This window comes from Tachysurus fulvidraco, chromosome 4 (assembly GCF_022655615.1).
Source record: "Tachysurus fulvidraco isolate hzauxx_2018 chromosome 4, HZAU_PFXX_2.0, whole genome shotgun sequence".
Lineage (NCBI taxonomy): Eukaryota > Metazoa > Chordata > Actinopteri > Siluriformes > Bagridae > Tachysurus > Tachysurus fulvidraco.
Window position 1 is genome coordinate 112,501 of NC_062521.1, and position 9,605 is coordinate 122,105.

Genomic DNA, 9,605 nt, shown 5'->3' on the forward strand with positions numbered 1-9,605 from the left:
TAATCACAGTAATCATTAGCTAATATAATTATCTTTAGCCATAATCACACACACACACACACACACGCGATTAAAGATAAACCTGCATCTGTCACTAAGTGCTGTATGAACAGAAATATGGATCAGATGGACATATTTTTGATTAAAATAGAGACACACACAGAATGATGATGTTAAAGTGTAAATGCTTGTTTATATGTGATACTTTGGTTTGGACCTTTGCTCATCAGTTTGGAAAAAACAATCATAGCTTTCAAGGATGCCAGTGTTGATGATTGACAGACATCTCTCAGCCAAGGGGGCGGAACATAAGTTAATCAGCCTATCGCCAACTGCGACCATTTTTGTTGCTTGTGATAAATTCTGTAAGTTAGGTTTTTATTTTTATAATCGTTTTGTCTGGCAATGTACAACATTTGCACTCGACCATGACTTTACCTACAGCACCAGCTAACTCCATATATATTTAGTTGCAACTGGATGTTAACTAGATGCTGTCGGTAGCTGAGTTCTGGTGATGTCTTACGATTAAGTATAGAAGAATGATTGTTTAAGTACAGCTTAAGCTCTGCCCGTGTTTCAAGCTGTGAATTAAACCATGTATAAGTTCGTGCTTAAGAGATTATTCTGATTGTGATGTGTGAGTCTGGATGACGTTTCAGAGAATCATTTGACAAAAACTTGCACATTGTTTAATGAGGAAACTCGATTATGATCAGCAGGGAAGATAATATTAGGAACAGCTGCAGCCTACAGTTTAGCATAGTGTGCTAATTGTGGGTGGGTTTTCTGGGATGTTTAGTGTCTCACACAGACTTGTTGATTGCTTCTCAGACTCTATATCACACTGATGTCTGTTATCACAGTGGGATCAACACGGGCAGATTTAGTGCATGGAGTTAAAATACAGTATTCACACACATCTGGTTTGTGTGTGTGTGTGTGTGAGTGTGTGTGTGTGTCAGACCAACAGATACACTCTGTGCTGCCCCTGCAGGGTGAAATGTGCCTATGAATATAATTATAGACTCACATTACAGTGTTGGGTATACACTCTGTGTGTGTTTGTGTAAAAGTGTCCCCTGTCCATCTGGAGAGAAAACCACGCATGATGAAGGTTTTATGCTGGACTTATGGTGTAAAAGTGCATTTGTGATTTGATGTAAATAAATAATGATCACTGTGGCCTTGCTGTGAGAATTCACACACACACACACACACACACCGGTTCTGGGTGTGTATATATCATTTGTGCAAGCTAAAGTGGATATTAGAGGTAGTGCAGTAAGGGTTAATAAAATACTTGAGAAGTGGTCAAGTGAATATAACTCCGGATGTAAACTAGGTGTAGTGATGTTTGAAATCAGATGCTAGTGAAACCATTAGTGAGAGAGCAGAAAGCAATCTTCCAACAGACGGAAGTGTGTGTGTGTGTGTGTGTGTGTGTGTGTGTGTGTGTGTGTGTGTGTGTGTGTGTCCAGTCAGCATCTTATAAAAATTGATGTTCAGTCTAAAATGCTGAGCCTGAGTAGGAAAGAGCCTATTAATGTCTGATATAAGCCTTTAGATGTGTGTGTGTTTGTCTAAGTGTCTTATTTAGTCTCACATACACAGGCATTAGCAGGGACTCTACAGTACATTATAGACCTCTCATCTCTTAGTGAATGCAGCACAGGATCCTTTAATAACACACAAAGTTATTGACATCCCATGTGATTGGGTTCAGGGAACACTGGAGGGTTCCTCAGGTGACCTTCTGAGAGCATCTTTAAAGCAGAGCTGCTGTATAGAAACTGGCTCAGATGAGAGAAGTAAACATTTACACTGTTAGGACCTTCTCACAGTGAACAGGACAAGGCCACATACTAACCAAGCAAATACAGAAAGATGATGATGAAGATTATAAACGTCACAATTAAAACTATTATTATTATTGTTGTTGTTGTATAAAATAACCCCAGTTAAAAGTGATGTGTATATGAATAATAACCCAGAACATTTTCCTGATGTTCTTCTTATTGTTTCTTCTGTAAATGATTTATCGAGGTTTATTATCCATCACTGCAGCTTTAAGGGGGCGGAGTCAGGTGTTCAGCTCAAACCAATAAACAAGCGCAGGAGCACTGCTGACTCCGCCCCCTGTACTCGTGTTCCTGCTGTGAGGAGCGCGAGGACGCTCAGCTCGGATAGCATCCTCTTCGCGCGCGCGCTCCTGCATCCGGTCTGTGTCGTGACGTCATCCTCCTCCAGGTTTGAAGTGCATTTTGGATTTCGGGGTAAAATTGAGCAGCACGAGCTCTGATGGAGACTGTAGCCCGGACTGCACCACCACCACCACCACCACCACCATCATCACCATCATCACCATCATCATCATCATCACTATCACTGAAACACGCGCGCAGTGCGACTGTAAATCACCGTGTGCTGACTCACGGGACCCTGCAGTAGCTGTCTGTGTATCTGTCTGTCTGTCTGTGTATCTGTCTGTGTATCTGTCTGTCTGTCTGTCTGTGTATCTGTCTGTCTGTCTGTGTATCTGTCTGTGTATCTGTCTGTCTGTCTGTCTGTGTATCTGTCTGTCTGTCTGTGTATCTGTCTGTGTATCTGTCTGTCTGTCTGTGTATCTGTCTGTCTGTCTGTGTGTCTGTCTGTCTGTGTATCTGTCTGTCTGTCTGTGTATCTGTCTGTCTGTCTGTCTGTGTATCTGTCTGTCTGTCTGTGTATCTGTCTGTGTATCTGTCTGTCTGTCTGTGTATCTGTCTGTCTGTCTGTGTGTCTGTCTGTCTGTGTATCTGTCTGTCTGTCTGTGTATCTGTCTGTCTGTCTGTGTATCTGTCTGTCTGTGTATCTGTCTGTCTGTCTGTGTATCTGTCTGTCTGTCTGTGTATCTGTCTGTGTATCTGTCTGTCTGTCTGTGTATCTGTCTGTCTGTCTGTGTATCTGTCTGTCTGTCTGTGTATCTGTCTGTCTGTCTGTCTGTGTATCTGTCTGTCTGTGTATCTGTCTGTCTGTCTGTGTGTCTGTCTGTCTGTGTATCTGTCTGTCTGTCTGTGTATCTGTCTGTGTATCTGTCTGTCTGTCTGTGTATCTGTCTGTCTGTCTGTGTATCTGTCTGTCTGTCTGTGTATCTATCTGTCTGTCTGTGTATCTGTCTGTCTGTCTGTGTATCTGTCTGTCTGTGTATCTGTCAGTCTGTCTGTGTATCTATGTCTGTGTATCTGTCTGTCTGTCTGTGTATCTGTCTGTCTGTGTATCTGTCTGTCTGTCTGTGTATCTGTCTGTCTGTGTATCTGTCTGTCTGTCTGTGTATCTGTCTGTCTGTCTGTGTATCTGTCTGTGTATCTGTCTGTCCTATATCTGTCTGTGTATCTGTTTGTCTGTCTGTCTGTGTATCTATCTGTCTGTCTGTGTATCTGTCTGTCTGTCTGTGTATCTATCTGTCTGTCTGTGTATCTATCTGTCTGTCTGTGTATCTATCTGTCTGTCTGTGTATCTATCTGTCTGTCTGTCTGTGTATCTGTCTGTCTGTCTGTCTGTGTATCTGTCTGTCTGTGTATCTGTTTGTGTATCTGTCTGTCTGTGTATCTGTCTGTCTGTCTGTCTGTGTGTCTGTCTGTCTATCTGCCTTCCTGTCTGTCTATCTGTCTGTGTGTCTGTCTGTCTATCTGCCTTCCTGTCTGTCTATCTGTCTGTGTGTCTGTCTGTCTGCCTCTCTCTTCCCCATAGTCCTCACATTGGCTTGTTGCTGGATCTGTTTTTCTTCCATCTAAGGAGTGACTGATGATGGTGACTGGATGTGGATCCTGATGTTCAGCACTCAGGCCTGTGAAGTGCCTGTCCTGTGGAGAGAGGACCAAAGAGGAAGAAAGACGTCTCTGCCTCGGACCTGCCTCCAAACTCACGACTTGCATTAAAGGAATAAAAGCTAATAAACCATCCTTCAGTTCTGCATACCTTCATCATCTTCAAAAAGGGTTTCTCTCTCTCTCCCTTTCTCTCTCTACCCCCCCCTCTCCCCCCCCTCTCCCATTCTCTCTCTCCCCCTCTCTCTCGGTATCTCCCTCTCTCTCGGTCTCTCCCTCCCTCTCTTTCTCACGACTGAAGAATGGCCAGTGAACCCGTCATCCTCAACGTCTACGACATGGTGAGATTTACACCAGCAGCAGTGTGTAGAGCTGAAATCTGGCGTGTTGTTGTGTGTGATGTGTTCAGTCCAGCAGGGGGCGATATAGATTCTACCTGAGTGTTAGAAATAAAAATAATTAGTTTTAAGTTCATAGTTTTCTTTGAAGACATCTAAGTTGAGTCAAATATCATTTGTAAAACGTTATTTTTTTCTATTTACATAGAAATACACAATATGGGTTCTCCACACTTGAACCTTTTCCCTAATGTCTAAAAACATGCTGGCGATCGAACAAGACCGAGGGGGAACATTTACCTCATGTAAAGACCGAGGGGGAACATTTACCTCATGTTAAAGACCGAGGGGGAACATTTACCTCATGTTAAAGATCAAGAGGGAACATTTACCTCATGTTATAGACCGAGGGGGAACATTTACCTCATGTTAAAGACCGGGGGGAACATTTACCTCATGTTATAGACCGAGGGGGAACATTTACCTCATGTTAAAGACCGAGGGGGAACATTTACCTCATGTTAAAGATCAAGAGGGAACATTTACCTCATGTTATAGACCGAGGGGGAACATTTACCTCATGTTAAAGACCGGGGGGAACATTTACCTCATGTTATAGACCGAAGGTGAACATTTACCTCATGTTAAAGACCGAGGGGGAACATTTACCTCATGTTAAAGATCAAGAGGGAACATTTACCTCATGTTATAGACCGAGGGGGAACATTTACCTCATGTTAAAGACCGGGGGGAACATTTACCTCATGTTATAGACCGAGGGGGAACATTTACCTCATGTTATAGACCGAGGGGGAACATTTACCTCATGTTAAAGACCGAGGGGGAAAATTTACCTCATGTTATAGACCGAGGGGGAACATTTACCTCAGATGGTAGCAGATGGTATGTGAGATTAGAGCTGACATGCGATTGGTCTGAGAGTTTATATTTATGGCATTTGGCTGCTTAAGCCACACTGATTATTTATCTCATTTTATACTATTGGGGTAAAGGGTCTTGCTCAGGGGCACAGCAGTGGCAGATTGGTGGTCTCTTCAGCTCATCAGACCAACACCTTAACCACTTCAATTCACTTGATTCAAAACTCTGTGTAGCAGTTAAGTGTGATGATCTGATGATCTGTCGCAGAGTGATGATGCCATTGCACTTCAGCTATGTGTGAGATACAGCATGAGGTCAGACTGCATTGTACATCTCACACACAGTGTGTGTTTATTATTACATTAAAAACACCGTGTTCTGCTGAAAACCCATTACACTGAACACGCCGTACACTGAACACGCCGTACACTGAACACGCCGTACACTGAACACGCCGTACACCGAACACGCCGTACACCGAACACGCCGTACACCGAACACGCCGTACACTGAACACGCCGTACACTGAACACGCCGTACACTGAACACTCATTACACTGAACACGCCGTACACTGAACACGCCGTACACCGAACACGCCGTACACCGAACACGCCGTACACCGAACACGCCGTACACCGAACACGCCGTACACTGAACACGCCGTACACTGAACACGCCGTACACTGAACACGCCGTACACTGAACACGCCGTACACTGAACACCCATTACACTGAACACGCAGTACACTGAACACGCCGTACACTGAACACCCATTACACTGAACACGCCGTACACTGAACACGCCGTACACTGAACACGCAGTACACTGAACACGCAGTACACTGAACACGCAGTACACTGAACACCCATTACACTGAACACGCCGTACACTGAACACCCATTACACTGAACACGCCGTACACTGAACACGCCGTACACTGAACACGCCGTACACTGAACACCCATTACACTGAACACGCCGTACACTGAACACGCCGTACACTGAACACGCCGTACACTGAACATGTCGTACACTGAACACCCATTACACTGAACACACCGTACACTGAACACGCCGTACACTGAACACGCCGTACACTGAACACGCAGTACACTGAACACGTCGTACACTGAACACCCATTACACTGAACACACCGTACACTGAACACACCGTACACACTCAGTACTGTGTGTCTTTATTCTACACACTCGACTAATTTATACAGTCACACTCATTGCTGCTTCCCTTTCAGTCTGGTTCTTCTCCAGGGTTCCTTTCTTCAACACCGTCTCCTCTCCAGCATTAATGATGCCTTTAGATCTACACCCAGCAGTGGAGCTGTGAGGTGGAGCTGTGACCTGCTGTAGTGCTGCGTAAATCACCTGAATTCTAACCTAATGTTATTTCTCTGTCTGTCTGCATGTCAGTACTGGATTAATGAATACACGTCTACTCTGGGGATTGGAGTCTTCCACTCAGGAATACAGCTGTATGGCAGAGGTACTTCACACACACACGCACACACACACACACACACACACACACACACACACACACACATACTGACATTAATACACCTCAACGCTGATTTATTCTCCTGATTAAAAACATTTAATACTCATTAATACTCTGAGGAGTTCATTAGTATTCCTTGGTTCTGATAGATACTGTGATACTAGTTATTTGTGTGTGTGTGTGTGTGTGTGTGTGTGTGTGTGTGTGTGTGTGTGTGTGTAGAATTTGCGTATGGAGGTCATCCATATCATTTCAGTGGTGTGTTTGAGATTAACCCAGGAAACGCCACTGAGCTCGGAGAGACTTTTAAATTCAAGTAATGTTTCTTTCTCTCTCTCTCTCTCTCTCTCTCTCTCTCTCTCTTTTGCTCTCTCTCTCTCAATCTCTCTCTCTCACTCACTCTCTCACTCTTCCTCTCTCTCTCTCTCTCTCTCTCTCTCTCTCTTGCTCAGACACACACTCTCACACTCTACTAATGTACTAATTTTCGCTTTTCATATTTCACTAACTGGCTCATTATTGTGCTTGTGTGTGGTGTGGTGTGGTGTGTGTGTGTGTGTGTGTGTGGTGTGCTGTGTGTGTGTGTGTGTGTGTGTGTGTGTGTGTGTGTGTGTCAGAGAGGCAATTGCTTTGGGTACAACAGACTTTACAGAAGAGGATGTTGATAAGATTATGGAAGAACTGGGCAAAGAATTTAAAGGAAATGCATATCACCTGATGCACAAAAACTGCAACCACTTCTCTTCTGCACTGTCTGAGGTGAGACTCACACACACACACACACACACACACACACACACACACACACACACACACACACACACACACACACACACACACACACTCAGTTTGTGAAATTTTTGGACCAGTCACAGTAATATGTAATTAACCAGAAGATGCTGTCTCTCTCCGTGTGTGTGTGTGTGTGTGTGTGTGTGTGTGTGTGTGTGTGTGTGTGTGTGTGTGTGTGTGTGTGTGTGTGTGTGTGTGTGTGTAGTTGCTGTGTGGGTGTGAGATCCCACGCTGGGTTAACCGCTTGGCATATTTCAGCTCGTGTGTGCCATTCCTACAGAGCTGCTTACCAAGAGAGTGGCTCACACCAGCCGCCCTGCAGAGCCACATCAGCATGCACAGAGAAGACACACACTCTCATATACACACATTTTCACACTCACACACACACTCGCACTCATACACACACTCATACACACATGATTCCAGCTCCAGTGATGAGGAGCCATCAGGGGCAGTGGGAGGAAGATCACACAGCTGCAGACACACTCGAGTGTGACACACACACACACACACACACACACTACCATCCTCTGGCTGTATTTTGCCATTCTTGTGAAACACTGAACTGTACCAGTGTGCTTTGTGGGTTTTTTTTTACAACCAATCAGCAACAGGCATATGAAGGACAGTTCAGACTGACCAATCACAAGTCTCCCTTTTACTGTAAACTTGGATCTCTTTCCAGACTTTTAGACCACTTTTAATGATAAAATAATTTTTCCAAGGTGAACATACACATAAACTGGTTTATAAGAAATGAGTTTTTATACCGTATTAATATCAGCCGATGACGGAGGGATTCAAATAATCAGAAGTATATTTAAGATTTTTTCGTTTCTTTGTGAATGTTTGATTATTCAGCTGGTTTTGATTTGACATGATCTGCGATTGCATCATTATATTTCATTAAATTTCATTCCTCTTTGATTTCTACAGTCATTTTATTTATTTATATAATTCCACACATGCGTGTATGTGAGGTGTGTGTGCGTGTATGTGAGGTGTGTGTGCGTGTATGTGAGGTGTGTGTGTGTATGTGAGGTGTGTGCGTGTATGTGAGGTGTGTGTGCGTGTATGTGAGGTGTGTGCGTGTATGTGAGGTGTGTGTGCGTGTATGTGAGGTGTGTGTGCGTGTATGTGAGGTGTGCGTGCGTGTATGGTGGAAGGTGTGTCGTGCGTGTATTGAGGTGTGTGTGCGTGTATGTGAGGTGATGCGTGCGTGTATGTGTAGGTGTGTGTGTATGTGAGGTGTGGCGTGTAAGGTGAGGTGTGTGCGTGTATGTGAGGTGTGTGTGTGTGTATGCTGAGGTGGTGGGTGCGTGTATGTGAGGTTGTGGGTGTGTGTATGTGAGGTAGTGGTGTGTGTATGTGAGGTTATGGTGGGTGTGTATGTGTGTGTGTTTGTGTGAGGTGTGTGTGTGTATGTGAGGTGTGTGTGTGTGTATGTGAGGTGTGTGTGTGTATGTGAGGTGTGTGTGCGTGTATGTGAGGTGTGCGTGCGTGTATGTGAGGTGTGCGTGCGTGTATGTGAGGTGTTTGTGCGTTTTTGTGATGTGTGTGCGTGTATGTGAGGTGTGTGTGTGTATGTGAGGTGTGTGTGGTGTATGTGAGGTGTGTGGTGTGTCGTGTATGTGAGGTGTGCGTGTGCGTGTATGTGAGGTGTGGTGCGTGTATGTGAGGTGTGTGCGTGTATGTGAGGTGTGTGTGCGTGATGTGAGTGTGTGTGCGTGTATGTGAGGTGTGTGCGTGTATGTGAGGTGTGTGTGTGTATGTGAGGTGTGTGCGTGTATGTGAGGTGTGTGTGTGTGTATGTGAGGTGTGTGCGTGTATGTGAGGTGTGTGTGCGTGTATGTGAGGTGTGTGTGCGTGTATGTGAGGTGTGTGTGCGTGTATGTGAGGTGTGTGTGCGTGTATGTGAGGTGTGTGCGTGTATGTGAGGTGTGTGTGTGTATGTGAGGTGTGTGCGTGTATGTGAGGTGTGTGCGTGTATGTGAGGTGTGTGCGTGTATGTGAGGTGTGTGCGTGTATGTGAGGTGTGTGCGTGTATGTGAGGTGTGTGCGTGTATGTGAGGTGTGTGCGTGTATGTGAGGTGTGTATGTGAGGTGTGTGTGTGTATGTGAGGTGTGTGTGTGTATGTGAGGTGTGTGCGTGTATGTGAGGTGTGTGCGTGTATGTGAGGTGTGTGTGTGTATGTGAGGTGTGTGCGTGTATGTGAGGTGTGTGTGCGTGTATGTGAGGTGTGCGTGTATGTGAGGTGTGTGCG

General features: G+C 44.9%; 2 protein-coding genes across 4 annotated transcripts in view; both read left to right on the forward strand.

Annotated features, from left to right (window-relative positions):
- LOC125141073 (synaptojanin 2 binding protein) overlaps positions 1 to 1,185 on the forward strand; it is a 24,443-nt gene extending 23,258 nt beyond the window's left edge. Inside the window, exon 4 of the mRNA XM_047812711.1 lies at positions 1 to 1,185. This exon is cut by the window's left edge and continues 308 nt beyond it. The gene's annotated coding sequence lies outside the window, so the exon portion shown is untranslated.
- A 916-nt stretch (positions 1,186 to 2,101) lies between these two features.
- LOC113648370 (deubiquitinase DESI2) lies at positions 2,102 to 8,268 on the forward strand. Of its 3 annotated transcripts, none has more exons than XM_027155522.2 (6): positions 2,102 to 2,250; positions 3,775 to 4,147; positions 6,459 to 6,531; positions 6,769 to 6,862; positions 7,164 to 7,305; positions 7,544 to 8,268. In XM_027155522.2, the coding sequence occupies exons 2-6, from the start codon at positions 4,109 to 4,111 to the stop codon at positions 7,835 to 7,837; spliced, it is 642 nt and encodes a 213-aa protein (XP_027011323.1). In that variant the 5' UTR covers positions 2,102 to 2,250; positions 3,775 to 4,108; the 3' UTR covers positions 7,838 to 8,268. The 3 variants fall into 3 exon arrangements, with proteins under 3 accessions (XP_027011323.1, XP_027011324.1, XP_027011322.1); XM_027155523.2 differs by having other exon boundaries at positions 2,132 to 2,453; XM_027155521.2 differs by having other exon boundaries at positions 2,132 to 2,412.
- The last annotated feature ends 1,337 nt before the right edge of the window (positions 8,269 to 9,605 follow it).

Bases quoted from the DNA above. Each gene is read 5' to 3' on its own strand.
- LOC113648370 (XM_027155522.2), top strand. From the start codon at position 4,109: ATGGCCAGTGAACCCGTCATCCTCAACGTCTACGACATG. The intron at 4,148-6,458 runs GTGAGATTTACA...TCTGCATGTCAG, and splicing joins TCCTCAACGTCTACGACATG to TACTGGATTAATGAATACAC. The intron at 6,863-7,163 runs GTAATGTTTCTT...TGTGTGTGTCAG, and splicing joins GGAGAGACTTTTAAATTCAA to AGAGGCAATTGCTTTGGGTA.